Consider the following 22,181-nt stretch of genomic DNA (forward strand, 5'->3'; position numbering starts at 1 on the left):
ATTATTTTCTTCAAAGTATAGGCCCATTTTGTTCTTTTGAAAAAATGCTCGCAGATACCCAAGTTAGAATAACCATAGTTTTTCTATCATTCTTTCAAGTAAAAATGGTGTTCCATGAAAAAACTGAGCTAGTTCACCTCAATTGCACAAGACTTTTTCCTTAAGTTATTATCATGCTTCATTTGGTACGCAGAAGTGCTTTACAGACACTTCTCATTTTTCACACAAATTATTAAAGACAATTATTCAAGGATGAAGAGTTAATGAAATGAAAAAAGGTTTTGATGAAACAAAAAGTATAAAATTGACATTTCTGCATCATGAGTGTGTGGCAGTGAGGAAGACAGTGATTACTAGCAGTTTGGTGCCACTGAGTTGACTTGAGCTTAAGTGCCAGGTTCATCTACCATTGATTTTTGTACCATCAAGGCAAATGTCAACACAGTGAGAGGGGCATATAAAATTTTAGTATTATTATAGGGCAGGCCATGGTGGCTCAGTGGCAGAGTTTTCACCTGCTATGCCAAAGACCCAGCTTCAATTCCTGGTGCCTGCCCACGAAAAAAAAAAATTAGTATTATTATGAATACTTGTGGCATTGTGGACCCCCTGAAAGTGTCTCAGGAACCCCAAGGGGTCCATATACTATGCTTTGAGAACCACTGGTCTAGTACATGGACCTAATAAATCATATAAAGGCTACTATTAAATTACACATAATAAAATCCAATTGTCTTTCTTACCAGCAACCCCATTACATACTTACCATTTGCTGATGCTTCTACCTGTGTGCCATCTGCTCTCCCCACCTCACTGCACAAATGAGGAATGGTGTGGTCTACCAGAGGAGGTGGCTCAGTATAGATTGCATAATTCTCTACATGAAGCTGCTGCTGCTGCTGCATCTGTGGCACATAGACCATGGAGTGCCAGTAGTTGTGGTGATAACACTTGGGCAAGAAAGGGGGAAAAAAACAAAAATATTTACTGTTCTCTGTTCTTAAAGTTCTAAATACCAATTGGGCTGCGATTTTCAGGTGTGTTAGCAGTAACTTTTTTGAACTAAAAGAGTAGGCATTTAGAAAGTCTGTTCTCTATTATAACTTGGAGATCTTTTGTAGTATCTGTATCTCACATTTGGACCTAGGGATTCTTTTAGGAAGGCATCCCTAGGAAATCAGAGATGTACACAAAGACCTGTATTCAAAGATGTTTTTGCAGCATTATTTAAAAAAAAAAATTGACCAACCCCAAGTACTCAACAATAGAAAACTAGCTGAATGAATTATGAAATATCCCTAATGGAATACAATACAGGCAATAAAAATATGCTGTCAAATATTTAAGGAAAAAATGCTCATATTGTTAAGTTAAACAGTTACAAAGTTATATAGCAGAGTCCATATTTTGCAAAAAGAATTTAAAAGCCATAAGAAAAGATATCAAAGCATACAGTGGTTATGCAACAGATTTTGATTTTCTTCTTACTTTAGCATTTTCCAAATGTTCTACAATGAACACTGTAATTTCTCATATGAACAGATATTAAAATATCTATTCTGCACTTTCTGGTATCACTATGATGAAAAAACTCAGGAGAATATTTTAAATGCCTCAGCCTGGTGGAACAGATGGCAAGTTTCCATATGTGACTATAATAAACTAGCATAACTGAAGGAGCAAGTTGTTTATTTTTTCAGCTCTTGAAACGGCATTTAGGAAAAACAGTTTCAAGGAACAAAATTCTAACACCATACCACACTACTTTTTCAGTATAGATGCATGCCAGTTGGGGTAGACAGTTTTCTGGCAATGATATGGTCAGGCTTTAGGAAAACTAGTATCTGGGAATAGAAACTAGTCCAAGCACTATTCAGGAGACTATCTAGTTTACTATCATTTGACAAATCGTAAGATGCGCCATTCCTTTTTAATAAGTATGCTATCTCTTATATCAGAAGTCAGGTTATTTCAGGAGGAAAATGACCCCTGAAAAAATAAAGCAGAAGTAAGCTTTCACCTCAAATCAGAGACACCTTTGGTGATAAAGACCTTTATCAGTACTCCCCTGTATGACTAAGGTGAATGATGGAAACCAGTGTTTGGCAGATATTCATGAACATGAACGAGTGCTTTAAAAATAATGCCAATCCCTAAATATCTATGAGTTAGTCTGATTACTTTTCACATAAAATGCTCAAATAGTCATAAAATATTAGTAGCTAGGTGTGCCCGTTTGAAAGGATTATGTACCCTAGAAAAACCATGTTTTAATCCTGATCCATGTTGTGGAGGCAGTCTTTTCTTTTAATCTGTATTTAGCACTGTATGTTCAAACTTGATTAGATTATCTCCACAGAGATGTGAATTTGATTAAAGGGAGTTGTGACTCCACCCATTTATTCCAGGTGGGTCTTGATCAGTTTACTGCAATCCTTTAGTAGAGGAAATACTTTGGAAATAGTTTCAGAGTCACAAGAAACACGAGAGCCCACACAGCCAGAGACCTTTGGAGATGAAGAAGGAAAACGCCAGAAGAGAAAGCTAGCAAACCTTGCCATGTTCACCATGTATCTTTCCAGCTGAGAGAGAAACCCTGAACATCATCGGCCTTCCTGAACCAAGATATCTTTCCCTGGGTGCCTTAGATTGGACCTTTCTATATTCTTGCTTTAATTTGCATATTTTCACAGCTTTAGAATTGTAAACTTGCAACTTAATAAATTCCCCTTTTTAAAACCCATTCTGTTTCTGGTATATCACATTCCGGCAGCTAGCAAACAAGAATACCAGGATAAATTAATCATTTTTAAATTCTGAGACAAAAAAAATATATGAAAGGGTTTTCATATGATGATAAACTGCCACTCAGCCCTCTCCTCAATTTAACCACTATTTTATAAGAGAAACTGAAATTCTGGGAAGCTAAAGTATAAAACTGGGCCATAACATCTTTAGGAATATCTTAAGAGAGAAATAAAATATTGAGGCCCCTTACAGTGTCCAACTCGGAACTAGGATCCTCAAATAAGATTTTCTCATCTTTTAAACTTCAAGAATCTGATTATCAAAACAACTCATATTTTTAATACAGAGCTTACTGAAGCAACCTTAACATGACTCTTACCTGCAATCCCAGATTGAAATAGTACTGCAGAACTTTTGTATCTAAAATTAAAATAAAATTTTAGTAACAGATGACATCAGCAATTAAAACTACCACTTAAAAGCTTTTCTCACTGAGCTTTAAGGTAGATATTAATGCAGTCTTCCTACATCGACACAAACTACAATTCTACCTTATAGCAAAGGACCATTTGCCTACCATTACATATAACATCACTTTCTGATCCAAGGTTTAATAGCCATAAATACATCTTATGATTCTTAATATTAGCTAGAAGTTACACAAATGCCATTCTGCTAATATTTAGGGAGAATCCAGGAAAGGCATTTCCTTGCTTGTTTCAAGACTGAAATTTTACTTTAATACAAATCTGTTACATGAGTAATCATATTGGTCCTGAGTTAATAGAGCTACTACATATTATAAACTAATGCTGAGATTAGTGATGTCTGCTGGGACAACTAGCACGGCATAAAACAATTCACCTTGTTTTTATTTAACATGAGTACCATATCCGTCACTAAAACTCCAAACAGAAAAAGCAATGAGCAACTAAGTCAAAATTTGTTATATCTTTAGGTGATAAAAATGTCTTCAAACATTATGGAACTTAATTTGAACTAAGTCAAAATTTGTTATATCTTTAGGTGATAAAAATGTCTTCAAACATTATGGAACTTAATTTAAAAATATCCTAAATGAAACAAAAACTAGATGTAAGGGGAAGAGGAAATGTTCCTAGCAGTACAATTGCATCTCCAAATGTACTTTTCCTGGGAACTTTATATTCACTTTTTTTCTTTAACTTTTTATTGTGATATATAACATATATTCAAAAAAGCACCAAATTTCAAAGTACATTTTAATAAGTAGTTATAGAACAGATTTCAGAGCTTGGTATGGGTCACAGTTCCACAATTTCAGGTTTTCCTTCTAGCTGCTCCAAGACACTAGAGACTGAAAGAAATATCAATGTAATGATTCAGCAGTCATAATCATGTGTTAAATCCTATCTTCTTTGTTATAACTCCTATATTCTTATTTATAAGATAACACAAACTGAGTTCCAATAAATTAAGAAATGAACGCTCAGAAAACCCCTCCTTAAGTTGGAGACTCCCTAAACATACAAATATATCTACCACAACTGTTGAAAGAAATCAACTGGTATTTTAACAATTATGTGAGAGTACAGTATAAATGTGATGCTCAAGCTAAAGAATTATAAGATAAATAGCAGGAAGTAAATTCACAAGTGGCATGGAATTCCACTCACAAATACATAACCAAGAGAAATGAAAATATACGTCCCACACGAAAACTTGCACATAAATGCCCACAGCAGTACTATTTCTAATAGCCAAAAAGTGCAAACAACCCACATTTTACCAACTAATGAATAAATGTGGTATATCCACACAATGGAATATTATTTAACAATAAAACAGAACAAGGAACTGACACAAAGGAATATTATTCAGCCACAAAAGAATGAAATACTGATACATGTTACAACATGGATGAACCTTGAAGACCTTAGAGAGAAGTGAGTCACAAAGGACCACAGATTGCACGAATCCATTTATATGAAATATCCAGGCTAGGGTAATGTATAAAGACAGAAAGTAAATTAGTGGTTGTCAAGGGCAGAGTGGAAGGAGAAAGGGAGTGACTGTTAATGAGTATAGGGTTTCTTTCTAGGGTGAGGAAAATGTTCTGAGATTAGATAGTGGTGATGGTTGCATATATATATGAATATACTATAAACTGATGATTCTACATTTTAAGTGGGAGAATTGTATGGCATATGAATTAATTTATCTCAAACTGTTAAACGTGGCATAGATAAGATCTGTAAGAACTCAAAGGAAACACATCACTTTGAAATAAGATCGGCAGGGGTGGCATTATGAAAATGATGGGATTTGAAGATAAGATTTAAATAGGAAGTTACATGGGAGAGTAGATGGGGAGAGAAGATGAGTACTATCACCAGGTCACCAGAGGCTTAGGAATAGAAAATCAGGTGCCTAGAGTATGAAGAGTAGAGGATATAAAGCTGGAATGTAGTAGAGACTAGATTGTCAAAAATCTAAAGTGCCATGCTAAACGTTTTGAGCTTCAATCTACAGAAATTGGAGATTCATCAAAGGGTTTTGAACTAGGAAGAGACGCAAAATGGGTAAAGGCATCAGAACAATACAAACAACTAGGAAGCCACGCTAACTGTTCAGGGATGAGATGATAAAGACATGACCTAGGAAGGAGACAATGGATATAGTTTTTAACCCCCTGTGAAAGATTTTTCTCAAAAACAAAATCAGCCAAAGTTAATATTCAAAAGTCAACTGTGCGTTTATATACTAAGGGAGGACACAATTAGAAAATGAAGTCATAAAAATTCTATTTACTAAAGCATTAAAACCCCTAATACACAGAAATACATTTAACAAAAGATGTAGAAGACTGTTATACACACACACACAAAGGTGAGAAGCACCATAGAAGACCTAAATAAATGGAATCGAGAAATATACTATGATACTATGTGCATGGATCCAAAGAGTTAATATTGTGAAGACAGCAATTCTCCCCAAATTGATCTAAAGATTCAATGCAATTCCAATTTTTATTTGACAAATAAATGGAAAAAAAAATGACCTAAAACACTCAAAGCTAATTTTAACAAAAGAATAAAAGCTAGGTAATGTACACTACCTGACTTTAAAACTTACTATAAATACACTTTGGTACTGGTAAAGAAATTTAAAAATAGATAAATGTAACAGAATAGAGAGGCCAAAAGTAGAATCACACAACAGCTATCTGATTTTTTTTTTCACATGAGCAGGCTCCTGGTATCAAACCTATTTGATTTTTTTATCAAGACAACAAAGTGTTTCAGTGATTAAAAAAAAAAACCTTTCCCACAAATGGTGCTGGAAAACTAAACATCCATAAGAAAACAAAAAATCATAACCACCATGTCATACTATACAAAAAATAATAATTTGGGATGGTCACTCATCGTAAAAGCCAAATATCATAAAGCTTTTAGAGGAACACATTGGAGAATATCTTCATAATTTGGAGGAAGGCAAAGGTTTCTTAGGTTACAGAAAGAAGTAACCATAAAAACTTGATAAATTAGATTTCATCAAAATAGAAAACTTCTGCTCGTGGAAAGACACCATAAAGAAAATAGCCAAGCAACAGATTTGGAGAAAATATTCACAAACATATCCAGCAAACAACTAGTATTTAGAATAGGTAAGGAACTCTTAAAACTCAATTATAAGGGGACAAATTACCCAAAAAATAAGAATAGTTAAAAGATGTGAACAGACACTTCAAAATATATGCAAAAGGTCAATAAGCACATGAAAAAGGGCTCATTCATCAGTCATTAAATGGCTAAAATTAAAGTGTGACAACACTGTTGGTCAAGATGAGAAGCAACAGAAAATCTTATACAGTGCTAGTGCAAGTGTAAAATATTACAACTTTGGAAAAATGGCTGGCAGTTTCTTATAAAATTAAACATACAACTATCTATGACCCAACAATTCCACTCCTAGGGAATTTTGTTTTCATTTCATTTCATTCCACCTAGGAGGAATGAAACATATTCACAAAGACTCTTAAGAGAATGTTCATGGCCACTTTACTCATAACTTCTCCAAACAACAGAGTGGACAAATTGTGGGACACTCATACAATTAAATATCAGTAAAAGCAAATAAAGTACTCATAGATGCAACATGAGATGACTCTCAAGAACACCATTATACTGAGTTTAAGAAGCCTTCCAAAAGGAGTAATAGTGCACAACTACATTTATATGAAATTTTAAAAAAAAGGTAAAACTAATCTACAGTACAAAAAAATCAGACCAGTTGTATGTACTCTAGAGAGAGGTGAGGGTGAAGTGGGGAAAGTCTACAAAGAGGCATGAGGGAACTATGTGGAATCATGGGAATTTTCTATAAATTAACAGGCAATTGGGTTACACAGTTGCATGCATGCGTCTGTCAAAACTCAGTATAATATACACTTAAGATTTGTGCATTTCCTACAGGCAGACAGGAAAAGGCAGGAGAGAAAGGTACAGAGAAGAGTGTAGAAATGAAAACTACCAGAAAAAGTTAAAAAAAAAATTAATATGACTTATAAAATCCAAAAGACAAAATGGTAAAAGAAAATACTGACTTTACAATTATAATACTAAATGTTAATGGATTAAACACCCCAATCAAAAGACACAGACTGGCAGAATGGATTTAAAAACAGGACCCATCTATATGCTGTCTTCATGAGACTCATTCTAGACCCAAGGACAAAAATGGGGTGAAAGTGAAAGGTTGGGAAAGGATATTTCATGGAAACAACAATCAAAAAAAGAGCAGGAGTAGCTATACTAATATCCGACAAATTAGACTTCAAATGTAAAACAATTAAAAGAGACAAAGACTGGCACTACATATTAATAAAAGAAACAACTCAAGAAGAAGACATAACAATCATAAATATTTATGCACGAAGCCAAAGTGCTCCAAAATACATAAGACAAACACTGAAAACACTGAAGGGAGAAATAGACACCTCTACAATAATAGTTGGAGTCCTCAATTCCCTCCTCTTATCAATGAATAAAACATCTGAACAGAGGCTCAATAAAGAAACAGAGAATTTGAATAATATAATAATGAATAGACTTAACAGACATTTACAGAACATTATACCTCACAACAGCAGGATACACCATTTTCTCAAGGGCTGATGGGTCATTCTCAAGGACAGACCATATGCTGGGTCACAAAGCAAGTCTCAATAAATTTAAAAACATTGAAATCATACAAAACACTTTCTCAGATCACAGAAGAATGAAGTTGGAAATCAATAACAGGCAGAGGGCCAGAAAATTCACAAATATATGGAGGCTCAACAACACACTCTTAAACAACCAGTGAGTCAAGGATGAAATTACAAGAGAAATCAGTAAATATCTCAAGGCAAATGAAAATGAAACCACAACATATCAAAATTTATGGGATGCAGCAAAGGCAGTGCTAAGAGGGAAATTTATTGTCTTAAATGCCTATTTCAAAAAAGAAAGAGCAAAAATCGAGTAATCAATTGTTCACTTGGAAGAACTAGAGAAAGAATAGCAAACTAGCCCCAAAGCAAACATGAGGAAAGAACGAAGATTAGAGCAGAAATAAGTGAAATTGAGAACATGAAAACAATTGAGAAAACCAACAAAACCAGAAGTTGGTTCTTTTAGAAAATCAATAAAATTAATGGACCCTTAGCAAAGTTGACAAAAAGAATAAGAGGGAGGAGGCAAATAAATAAAATCAGAAATAGAAGAGAGGACAAAACCACTGACTCTGCAAAAATAAAGAAGGTAATGAGAGGATACTATGAACAACTATGAACAACTAACAAACTAGACAATGTAGATGAAATGGACAACTTCCTAGAAAGGCATGAACAACCACGTTGATCTGAGAAGCATTAGACAACCTCAACAAACAAATCACAAGAGACTGACTCAGTCAATAAGTAGTTTCCAGAAAAGAAAAGTCCAGGACCAGGTGGCTTCACATGTGAATTCTACCAAGCATTCAAGAAAGAATTAGTACCAATCTTGCTCAAACTTTTCAGAAAAAAGTGAAGAGGAGAGAAGGCTACCTAACTCATTCTATGATGCCAACATCACCCTCAAACCAAAGCCAGACAAAGATACTATGAGAAAAAAAAATTACAGACCAATGTCTCTAATGAATATAGATGCAAAAATCCTCAACAAAATTCTTACAAATAGAATCCAGCAGCACATTAAAAGAATTATATACTATGACCAAATAGGACTTACTCCAGGTATGCAAGGATGATTCAACATAAGGAAACCAATTAATGTAATGCACTATATCAACAAATCAAAGCAGAAAAACCACATGATGATCTCAATTGATGCGGAAAGGCATTGACAAAATTCACCCTTTCTTGATGAAAACACTTGTAAGGACAGAAATAGAAGGGAACTTCTTCAACATGATAAAGGGAATATATGAAAAACCCACAGCTAACATCACCCTCAATGGGAAAAGACGGAAAGCTTTCACCCTAAGACCAGGAACAAAACAAGGATGTCCACTGTCACCACTGTTATTCAACATTGTGCTGGAAGTTCTAGCCAGAGGAATTAGACAAGAAAAAGAAATAAAAGGCATCCAAATTGGAAAGGAAGAAGTAAAACTCTTACTGTTTGCACATGATATGATACTGTATGTCAACCCCCCCCCCCCCCCAAATCCACTGCAAAGCTTCTACATCTAACAAATGAGTTCAGCAAAGTGGCAGGGTACAAGATCAATAAGCATAACTCAACAGTGTTTCTATACACTAGTTAAGAGCAATCTGAGGAGGAAATCAAGAAAAAAATTCTACTTATAACTGCAACCAAAAGAATAAAATACTTATGATTAAATTTAATTATGGATACAAAAGACCTACTCACAGAAAACTACAAGAAATTGCTAAAAAAAAATCATGGAAGACCTAAATAAATATAAGGGCATACTATGTTCCTGGATTGGAAGACTAAATATAGTTAAGATGTCAATTCTACCCAAACTGATTTATAGATCCAATGCAGTACAAATTAAAATCCTAAAAACTTACTTTGTAGAAATATAAAAACCAATAACCAAATTTATTTGGAAGGGCAGGGTGCCCTGCATAGCTAAAAATATTTTGAGGAAGAAAAATGAAGTGGGAAGTCTCACACTACCTGACTTTAAAGCATATTACCGAGATACAGGGGTCAAAACAGCATGGTACTGGCATAAAGATAGATATACTGACCAATGGAATCGAATAGAGTGTTCAGATATAGACCCTCTCCTCTATGAACAAATGATCTTTGATAAGGCAGTCAAGCCAACTCACCTGGGACAGAACAGCCTATTCAATAAATGGTGCTTGTAGAACTGGATATGTATATGCAAAAGAATGAATGAGGATCCGTATCTCATACCTTATACAAAAATTAACTGAAAATGGGTCAAAGACCCTAAACATTAGAAACTTTTAGAATAAAATGTAGGGAAATATCTTATAAAACTTGTAATAGGAGGTGGTTTCCTAGATCTTATACCCAAAGCACGAGCACTGAAGAAATAGAAAAATGGGAACTCCTCAAAATCAAACACTTTTATACATCAAAGAACTTTGCAAGAAAGTAAAAAGGCAGCCTACGCAATGGGAGACAAAATTTGGAAACCATACATCAGTTAAGGGTTTAGCATCCAGAATAAACAAGAGAATCTTCAACTCAACAACAAAAACACAACCCAATTTAAAAATGGGCAAAAGACATGAACAGACAGCTTTCAGAAGAGGAAATATAAATGGCTAAAAGCCACATGAAAAGATGGTCAACTTCACTAGCTATTAGGGAAATGCAAATCAAAACCACGAGACATTATTTCGTACCCACTAGAATGGCCATTCTCAACAAAACAGGAAAATGACAACTGCTACAGAGGATGTGATGAAAGAGGCACACTTATCCACTGTTGGTGGAAATATAAAATGGTGCAACCACTGCAGAGGGCAGTATGGTAGTTCCTCAAGGAGCTAAGTATAGAATTGCCATATGATCCAGCAATACCATTGCTAGGTATCTATTCAGACGACATGAGGGCAAGGACACAAACGGACATCTGCACACCAATGTTTACAGTAGCATTATTTACAATTGCTGGAAATGGCTCAAATGCCCATCAACAGACGAGTGGCTAAACAAGCTGTGATATATACATATGATGGAATATTATGCAGCTGTAAAACAGAATAAAATCATGAAGCATGTAACAACATAGATGGACCATGAGGACATTAAGCTGAGTGAGATTAGTCAGAAACAAAAGGACAAATACTATATGGTCTCACTGATATGAACTAACATAAATGAATGAACTTGGAGAATTTCAGTTAAGAACAGAGGTCATCAGGAGATAAAAATAGGGTAGATATGGGGTAATTGGAGCTGAAGGGATACAGATTGTGCAACAGGACTAATTGTAAAAATTCAGAAATGGATAGCACAATACTACCTGATTGTAGCACAATAATGTAACTACGCTTAATGAAAATGAATTGTGAGAATGGCAGAGGGAGAAGGGCTGGGGGCACATATGAAACCAGAAGGAAAGATAGACGATAAAGACTGAGATGGTATAATCTAGGAATGCCTAGAGTATACAATGATAGTGACTAAATGTACAAATTTAAAAATGTTTTCGCATGAGGAAGAACAAAGGAATGTCAATATTGCAGGGTTTTGAAAACAGATGGTCATTCATATTTTAAAATTTCAACTTCTATGTGAGACTAAAGCAAAAAATATTTGGTACAAAAAATACATATTGACTAGTGCATTTTCTAGTATAACTTATATAGACAGGTTAACTGAACAGCATAAGTACATGTAAGCTTGAATAGGGGCATGAGACTTTGTAGGTTTGTCCAGTGTGATGCCCCGATAAATCCCAGAGTGATTTGAAAAGTGAATAAAGGAGTATTTGCAAAGTCCCCTTGGGGGAATGGCGAGAAAGGAACTTCTCCATTTGGAGAATTCTCCAAATATTCTTGCAAGCAGTGGGGACAATCAAATCAACAGGCTGAGCCCTCAATCTTGGGGTTTGTTAATATGACACTTATCCCTGCAAAGGATAGGCTAAGCCCACTTAAAATTAGGTCTAAGAGTCACCCCCAGAGAACCTGTTTTGTTGCTCAGATGTGGCCTATCTCTCTCTCTCAGCCAACATGGCAAGCAAACTCCTCCCCCTCTCTACATGGGACATGATTCCCAGGAGTATAAACCTCTCTGGCAACGTGGAACAGAAATCCTAGAATGAACTGGGACTCAGCATAAAGACTGAGAAATCCTTCTTCACCAAAAGGAGGAAGAGAGAAATGAGACAAAATAAAGTGTCAGTGGCTGAGAGATTTCAAACACAGTCAAGAGGTTATCCTGGAGGTTATTCTTACACATTATACAGATATCCCCTTTTTAGTTTAAGGTGTATTAGAGAGACTAGAGGGAAGTGCCTGAAACTGTAGAGCTGTGTTCCAATAGCCATGTTTTTTGAAGATGAATGTATAATGATATAGCTTTTGCAATGTGACTGTGTGATTGTGAAAACCTTGTGTCTGATGCTCCTTCTATCTACGATATGAACATATTCATAAACAGCCAAAAACTGGAAACCACCTACATGTCAATCAACAATAGACTGGGGAAACAAACAGTGGTATATGCAAAAAGTGGGATGCAGCTTAGCAATTAAAAAATAAAAGTAGTACATGCAGCAATATGGCTGAATCTCAGGACTTAACGTGGAGTGAAAGAAGTCAGATAAAAATAATGTCCTTTTATATAAATATCAGAAACTGGCAATACAAATGTGGGGATAAAAATAAAGTGGTAACAGGCAACAGTGACTCAGTTGCAGAGTTCTCACCTGCCATGCCAGAAACCTGGATTCGTTTCCTGGTGCCTGCCTATGTAAAAAAATAAATAAATAAAGTGGTTACCTCTGGAGTGGTGCTGACCGGCAGGAGGCCCAGGGGAACCTTGTGGAATGATGGGAATTCTCTGTCTTGATTGACGTGGTGCTTACATGGATGTACATATATAAAAATTGATCAAAAAATAAAAAAAAAAATTATGGATTAAAAATAAGTAATGGGGGAACAGGGCGGGCCACGGTGGCTCAGCAGGCAACCATGCCAGAGGACCCAGGTTCAATTCCCGGTGCCTGCCCATGTGAAAAAAAAAAAGTAATGGGGGAACAAATGTTAAAATAAATTGAGTAGACTGAAATACTAGTGATCAATGAAAGGGAGTAGAAAAGGGTATAGAAAATAAAATGGGGGAACAAAGGTTAAAATATATTTGGGTAGATGGAAATACTAGTGGTCAATGAGAGGTATGATATGTATGAGTTTTCTTTTTTCTTTTTTTATTTCTTTTTCTGGAGTGATACAAATGTTCTACAAAATGATCATGGTGATGAATATACTACTATGTGATGACATTGTGAGCCACTGATTGTACATCATATATGGAATGTTTGCATGTTAAGAATGTTTGTGTTTGCATGTTGTTTTGTTTTGTCAATAAAAATAAAAATAAAAAAATAATAGCCTCCAGACCAAAAAAAAAGAAAGAGAACATTTATCCACTGCTGGTGGAAATGTAAAATGGTACAACCACTCTGGAAGACAGTTTGGCAGTTCCTCGGGAAGCGAGGTATAATTGCCATATGATCTGGCAATTCCATTGCTAGGTTTCTATTCAGAGGACATGAGGGCAAGGACACAATTGGACATTTGTGCACCAATGTTTATAGCAGCATTATTTACAATTGCCAAGTGATGGAAATAGCCAAAATGTTCATCAACGGATGCGTGGCTAAACAAGCTGTAGTATATACATATGATGGACTACTATGCAGTTGTAAGACAGAATAAAGTCATGAAGCATTTAACAACATGGATGGCCTTGACATTATGCTGAGTGAAATTAGGCAGAAACAAAATGACAAATACTGTATGGTCTCACTGATATGAACAAACATTAATGAGTGAATTTGGAGAATTTCAATTAAGAACACAGGTTAGGTTATCAGGAGATAAAAGTAGGGTAGAGACTGGGTAATTGGTGCTGAAAGAATACAGATTGTGCAACAGGACTGACTGTAAAAATTCAGAAATGGATAGCACAATACTACCTGATTGCAGCACAATAATATAAGTACACTGAATGAAATTGAATGTGAATATGATAGAGGGAGAAGGGTGGCAATTTTGAAACTAGAAGGAAAGATAGAGGATGAAGAATGAGTTGGTACGATTTAGGAATGCCTGGAGTTTACAATGATGGTGATTAAATGCACAAATTAAAAAACGTTTTTGTATGAGGAAGAACAAAGGAATGTCAATATCGCAGGGTCTTGAAAATAGGTGGTATATGGGGAAAAATACCAACAAAGCAAGCTAGGCTCTGCAGTAAACGGTAACACTGTAATATGATTTCAATGAATGTAACAAAGGCAGTAGGCCAAAACTAAATGTCAACCGGTGGGGGGATTTGGAAAAGGAGTATGGGTTCTTTGTGGAAGAAAAGGAAATGTCTTCATATAGATTATGGTGGCGAAGGCACATCTATACACTTATGGTGGATTGTATGATGTGTAAATAAAACTGTTCAAAAACGAACAGAGAGAAACAAGTGCTAGAGAAAATGTGGAGAAAGAGATGTGCCTATTCACTGTCAGTAGGGAAATGAGGGGTGCAGCCCCTTGGAGAGCAGTGTGGTGGTTCCACAGGAGGCTAGGGAATATAATCCTGAAACCCCGTTGCCCAGTATATACCTGGAGGAGGTAAGAATGGGGACATGAATAAACATTTCCACACTAGTGTCTCTGGCAGCAGTGTTCATGATCTACAATGAATGGAGGTGGACTAAGGGTACAATGACTGAGGAACAGAAGGGGGAACTATGGTGTATATATACAATGGATTACTGAGAGGCCACAAGAAAAAATGAAGGTATGAGGCATGCAACTAGATGAATGACCCTTAAGGCCTGTATGTTGAATGAAATGTCAGGAGCAAAAAGAAAAATATTATCATACCTCAATCATATGGCCTAACTATAATATAAAAATTGAGGGAACTAAAGTTGAGAGCATGGGGTATCAGGTCGGGGCATATTGTAAAGGATCCTAGATTGTAAGCTCTTACAATAGTCACATATATTCAGGAGGTGTAACTGTTAATTCTAAATTCTCAGATACTGAGTTGTTTGTATATAACGTGGTCTTTCCTAGAAACTTCAGGTATTTATGTGACACCTGAGACTCAGAGCTAGCAATCTGAAGCTATGAAAGTCAGCAGGACCTCATATAGGAATTGTTAAAAAAAAGTTGAAAAAGTGATCAGACAACAAGTAGAGATATGAATGAAATTGATCTGGATAGGACTAAGCTATATCAAGAAGACTGGGTAAAGGATGACATCGTCCATATTTTAAAACTTCAACTTCTGTGTGAGACCAAAAGGAAAGTTTGTGATTATTTGTGCAAAATTTATATTTTGGGGGGCACATTCTCTAATTTAACCAGCATGGTAAGTTTATTTGAACACCATAAATACATGTAATCTTGATTAGGACATGAGATCTTGTCAGTTTGTGTAGGTTAGTGTGATGCCCCAATACATCACAGAGTAAAGTGTGCAAAGAATAAAAAAAGTAATTGCAAAGCTTCCCTTGGAGGGCTGGGGAGAGAGGAAATATTAAACTTCCCCATCTGGGAAACTGCTGGTATTCTTGTAAGCAGTAGGGACAACCAAGTCAATAAGCTGAGCCCTCAACCTTTGGGGTTGCCCCTATGAAACTATTCCTGCAAAGGAGAAGCTAAGCCTACTTATAATTATGCCGAAGAGTCACCCCCAAAGAACCTCTTTTGTTGCTCAGATGTGGCCTGCCTCTCTCTCAGCCAACTCGGCAGGTGAACTCACTACCCTCCACCCTATGTGGGCTATGACTCCCAGATGTATACATCTCCATGACAGTGTGGGACAGGACTCCCAGGATGAACCTTGACCCAGCATTATGGGATTGAGAAAGCCTTCTTGACCAAAAGAAAGGAGAGAGAAATGAGACAAAATAAAGTTTCAGTGGCTGAGAGATTTCAAACAGAGTTGAGAGGTTATCCTGGAAGTTATTCTTATGCATTATACAGATATCCCTTTTTAATTTACAGTGCATTGGAGTGGCTAGAGGGAAGTAGCTGAAATTGTTGAACTGTGTTACAGTAGCCTTGATCCTTGAAGATGACTGTATAACTATATAGTTTTTACAATGTAACCATGTGATTGTGAAAACCTTGTGTCTGATGCTCCTTTTATTCAGTTTATGGACCGATGAGTAGAAACATAACGATAAAAAAATAATGGGGGGATAAAGGGTAAAAAACTAGGTAGAATGAAATAAAAAAACATTTTGTGCATTTCATTGTATGTAAATTCTTTATATCAAATGAGAAATTAAATATTGAATATATTATATATAAATATGATACACATGATGAAGTTTTTATATATGATGTCTACAATTTTCTTTGAAAAGCATAAAAAATAAGATGGATTAATTGATAGATGGAAAGATGGACAGATACTTGAAAAAGCAAGTACATAAATTATTGCTTATATTAACTATAAATTGGTAGTAGAAACTAGGTGGTGGGTTTGTGGACATTCATTATAAAATTCAACTGATATATGTTCGAACATTTTCATAATGAAATTATGGAAAAATGCAGAATCAGCATTAAATGGTGACTGAGTAGATCTTGGGCATAGGTAGGGAAGGGGGAGAGACAAGTAAAGTAATGAAGGTTTAGATAATGGTAAATCAGATGGAAATGATAGCACTATTAACAAAACAGGGAACAAAGGAGAAGAATCAATACTTTGTGGGGGCTGGGGAAAAGAAACAATGGAGATAAAGATGAGGAATTTTATTATGGACATAATGAATTTGAAGTGAAAGAAAGTCAAGTGAAAATGTCTAGTGAGTAGCTGGAGACAAATAACTAGAACTTCTCAAGCCAGGGCCAAAAATAAATAGATTAAGGAATCACCTCCACAAGGAGATAATGAAGTTTTAAGGTAGAGAAAAAGAATAGAATGGGGTTGAAAAAACTTTGGTCCCTTACTTTATAAGGGACTTGGGGGGGGGGGGGGGAACAACGGAATAGTTGGAGAAGTAGATAGAAAAACCAAGAGAATGCTATAGGAAAGAAAGCATAAAAAAGCCACAAAAAATTTTCAATTACAATTCTCTTTTGAGAAATACTGCCAAACTGAGGGGTAACAAAGAACTTTGGATGGAAAGTTATTCCTTAGCTACCTAAGGAAATAAGAGTACACAGCTGATATCCAAGGCAGACCAGAACAATACCCCCTCCAAAAAATCCTTCTCCAAAGTTTGATTCCTAAATATAAAAGTTTGAATCCTAAATATCATATATTGCAACAATTTCATGTACTTTTGGAAAGAATCTGAGAAAAGAAATAAAGATTTTGATACTTACTGGTGCTTTTCCAGAGAAATAGTTGAGAAAAACAAAGATACCATTAGGGTTGACCTGTAGCTACCAAAAAGGGAGCATAAGCCACTCAACTATACCCTTGTTGATTATGTAAAAGATATTCTCAGCTTTCAATTGGCTTCATATTTGCATTATACTCTAAAGTCAATTTCCATCTGGTCCCCACCCTACCCCAACCCCTGCCAAAGGTCAACCAAAAAGGAATATGCTCTACAATTACAAAAGAAAAATCTCAGACCTAAATAACCCTTACTCAAGTCTCAAAATCTACTTACCTTGAGGAAGATCACTTCCACTGGGATCACAAGAATAAGGTGGAGGTAGAGGTGGTGGTGGCAAGTTTGATGCCTCTCCTAACTCAAGTGAAGGAGGAGGAGGAGGAGGAGGAGGAGGAGGTGGTGGTGGTGGTGGTGGTGGTGGTGGTAAAGAGGCAGTAGCAGCAGGAGTAGGAGCAGAGTGGTATGGATAGGATGGTGAAACAATCACTAACCAAAAAAAAAAAACAAAAACAAAAACATAAAGCAGAAATTACAACTAACTGTAACACCTTATAAACAGTAGTTTATGTTCTACTTCTTTGTCTTACCAGTATGGTCAAACATCTAATTCTTATGGTTTGACTTAGAAACAAAAACCCAGAAGGTGAATTGTCCTCCACATTCTCTTACACAGTTGAAAACTAGGAGTTCATTATTTGTCATTTTGAATCAAGAAAATTACTTGGAATTAAAAGGAAATGACAGAGTTTTGACCACCAGACTAAACATTAGTTAACAGGTACACAAATAAAGCGTCCCTAAGGCAAAAATTTTACTTAGTTCAATACCAAAAGCACAGTTAAGGGTGTTTTCAGATATCTGCCACTTGCAGTTAAATAAGATGCAGAAGCTAAGTAGAGATAGGCTAAACTGCATAGACTACAGATTTAAACAATCCTTGATTGTTTCTATTGGTAGCATCGGATGAATAGAAGGAACTCTAAATCATAACAGCCCCACTTTTAATGAGACAAAATTAAAAACAAAAACAGGCTAGATGAAATATCTTATTCTTTTAACATTTTATATCTTTAATAGTTGAAAGACAACTCATTTAGTTTTCACAGTTCTTGACATAAGAAATTCAATCACAATTATGTTGAAATATTAATACATTCCTCTATAATGATAAGGAAACAACGTACTCCAACCTAGTAAAAACAAATCCTTTATATGCATATATATAATATGCCAGCTAAATATGTTAAAATTTTAACAAAAGATGAAACAACCCTTCAAATTTAAATGAATCATAATAGCAGTTAGAAATTCAAGTCTAAATATCATCGTGTTACCTGCACTATCATTTTAACCCTGAAAAGTAGAGAAATTTAGTATCATTCAAAAAAGGTTTAAATTCAGTTTTAGAACACTAAGTTCTAACACTTTAGCACAGGAATAGTACACACAAGTTGAATTTGTTATTCTAGCAATTTAGCAAGACTTAAAAGTCAAGTGTTAGCAATTATCACATTGTTTTCTTTCACTAGCATAAATACTTACACTCATCCCTTCATAGAGGTGTACGTTAATAGTAATAGGAAAACTTTGTCTTAGGTTGATTTAAAACCGTATAGAGTTCTTTGGGGGTGACGAAACTGTTCTGTCTCTTGATTGTGGTGGTTGTTACACAGCTCTACGCATTTATCAAACTATAGAACTAGGTACCAAAAATGAATTTGTTATTTAAATTTTTTAAAGGTGCTGAACATACCGTTTGGAATTTCTTCATACACCTAGAAATCTCTACTTTTATAATTTTGGAAGAAGAATATTATTTTAGAACACTTCCAAATGCTCTAAAGGTCTTATGGATTTGTTTTCTATCAATAGCTTCTACTCTTATTCCTTTTAAGCTAGCACTCAAATCACATCATGTTTTAAAAGCAAATGGCATAAAGTCAATTAGCTAAAGATAGAATGTGGTTATTATTGTTTAGTAAAAACCACTATTAGACACAAAGGTAGCTAAATAAAGTCTCACGGGTCTCAGAGAAATCCAGGGCAGCAGAAATCTGAAGGTTATTTTGTCTGAACTCACCTTCCTTGTAAATACATATTACAATAAGCCCCCTAAAGTAAAGCTTTTATAATTCCAGTTGCTGTAGAGATTCATGCGCATATTCACTCAAACTTAAGGGCTCTGATAGGCTTAAGTAGTTCAAGAGATGGCTCCAGAAAAATGGAAGCAGAATTTTCTAAAATATTAATGGAAACCAAAATAATACATTCAAAAAGTTATGGCTTGCTTCAGCACATTTCAGAAGAGAATATGAATATATGTAGAAAGACCCTGCCTCTCTGGATGTAACAGAGCAGAACATGAACAAGGTGAGGAACTCAGGGGCAAAATCTTAAGGGGAAACCAAAATTATTGCAAAGAAACCCACAACAAACAAAATATCAAAATTGTAAATAAAAACACGATCCAATCCTGTACTTGCAAGACCCCGTGCATGAGTGCCTCAGTCCACTCACCCTGACTGGCCCACTGTTCCTGGCTTTAAGATTTTTATACTTTATTCATCATGGGCTTTTTTTGGCAGGGGCAAGCTCTGGGAATTGAACCCAGGTCTCTGGTATGGCAAGGGAGAACCTGTCACTGAGCCACTATTGCACTGCCCTCATCATGGGCTTTTTTGCGTTAATTTTTTTTAAACAGGACATTAAGTATTATTTATCTTCATTACTATGGTTTTTTTATGCCCTCTTAAATTTTGCACCCAAGGCAACTGAGGCACTAGTTCTAGTCCTGGCAAAAGTCTTTGGAATAGTTAGCAAAACTGAATGTGACCTTAACAGTATTTAAGTACCTCTGAGGACCCTAATTACATGGCATATGTATTAAAAGTAACTTGAAGGGGATAGGAGAGGGCTGCCAGAGAGACATATTAACAATGAGGAAGGAAACATCAGTTTATTTCATCTAAAGGACCCACAGAAAGAAACAGACCAACTAAAAAGCAAACATAGAACTAGTAAAATAATGCTATAGTTGAGGTTCATAGTTAATCACAGAACATAAAATAAAATAAAGGCAGTATACATTCTTAGAAGTATTTACACAGAACACAAATCTGGCACAAGGAACTTTTTCAATGATTCTACATAAACAAGGTATTACAATGTGTGAATCACATTTCAGTCGAATTTTTAAGCTTAGACCTCTGCTGGTTGGATGCAGCCAGCCAACTCTTTTCCCTACAATTAGCACAAAGTAGTAAAACTGGGGTCTATGTCAACAATTCCACTGATAAGCTTCTATTGTTATTAATGAATATATAGTACATGTTTCTGTTCCAGGCACTGTGTTATGCACTTTATTATAAATGAAAGCAGTTCAGAAGACAATCATACATATGGCTTAATGAATTATTATAGGGTGGACACTACTCATGCGAAGAAATAAAACCTTGCCAGTCACCCCAGAAAACTTCCATGTGTCCTATGTCAATCATAACCCTCTCCCTGCTACCATAATTAACCATTATCCTGACTTTAATAGTAATCATTTCATTGTGGTTTTATTTTTACAGTTTTGTCACCCAAATGTGCAACCCTAGACAGTATAGTTTTAATAAATTTTGTTATGTCTTGAATCTCTTGGTCTATAAATTCTTTTTCCATCCCTTTCATTTCCATACAATATTTCTGTTGGTGATCCTGGGCCCTTTGAGCTGTCAAGTTCCCATAGTCTGAATTTTGCTGATTACATACTCAGTGGTGTAGTTCAAGATGTTCTTCTGTATTTTCTGCAAATAGGTAGCTAGATCCAAGAGACTGGATCAGACTCAGGATCAATTCCTTTGTCAAGTCTATACGCAATGTCTGGTTGTTTTTTCAACCTTAGCAGCTACTGATGTTTAATGCCTATCAATTCCTTGAGGATTATAAACTATTACATTCTGTCACTTCTTTTTCACTGATTAGATAGAATGCTCGTATAAAGAGACATTTTTACTTACAGCTCTTATAAGGCAGGTTAAAAGCTTGATTCTTTCATTTTACCAATTTTCAAGAAAATGAATGGGTTTCCTATCATGCGCTTAAAGTGGCCAATTTAAAAAAAATATTAAGAACTTGTGATTTAAAACATTTTTTGTGTTCAATCTATTGCAATTATCATTGTTGAAGTTCAAATTGTTTAATCTTTGTCTAGTGGGAACCTCTTCAAGATGGCTCCTGAATCCTTATGACATGACCCCAGTCATTTTGATAGCTTCCTTGCTATCTGCTAAGACAAGATGTTCCAAACTCATCTTGAATGTTTCCTGTCCAGACCTGGAAATATTCATTTCTCCAAAAAGCATTGGCTTTTTTTTTTTTTTTGAAAAGTGAGAAAACACATTTCAAGACCACAATCTGGATGCTAGGGATGCTCATTGTTACTGGATGGGTCACTGTTTCTAGGCCTTTTCAGTGGCAAGAGCTACGAAATATATCCACAAAATAATTAAAAAGAAAATACCTCAAAAGTTCATATTGATACTTTCAATTCAAATTCAAGACTGTTAATGTTTGTACTTAGCCTCTTTATTACATCTCTATCACCTTTCTTCCATACTGAGAATTCTGGTTCATAAGGATATATCGCAGAACAAAATTAGAATATCTCATAATTACTCATTTTTTCCACACTAGACAGTCTCAGAATAACAAGATGAATATCAAGATAAAAGAACCTCATGTAATTATTGAGAACATTATAAAATACTTTGCACAGGTCTCCCAACTTTGCTAATTTTAAAATAGCTGTATCATATCTACATTGTCCAAACATAAGGCTATTACACAGTATAGTCTCTGCCTCTCAGACCTCATTTT

General features: G+C 35.4%; 1 protein-coding gene across 1 annotated transcript in view; it reads right to left on the reverse strand.

Moving 5' to 3' along the window:
• The window catches only part of ALG13 (ALG13 UDP-N-acetylglucosaminyltransferase subunit), an 88,061-nt gene that overhangs the window by 11,753 nt on the left and 54,127 nt on the right, over positions 1 to 22,181 (reverse strand). Inside the window, 3 exon segments of the mRNA XM_077146969.1 lie at positions 767 to 950; positions 3,128 to 3,168; positions 17,595 to 17,804. Coding sequence (XP_077003084.1) covers positions 767 to 950; positions 3,128 to 3,168; positions 17,595 to 17,804 — 435 coding nt within the window.

This window comes from Tamandua tetradactyla, chromosome X, assembly GCF_023851605.1.
Source record: "Tamandua tetradactyla isolate mTamTet1 chromosome X, mTamTet1.pri, whole genome shotgun sequence".
NCBI classification, from domain to species: domain Eukaryota; kingdom Metazoa; phylum Chordata; class Mammalia; order Pilosa; family Myrmecophagidae; genus Tamandua; species Tamandua tetradactyla.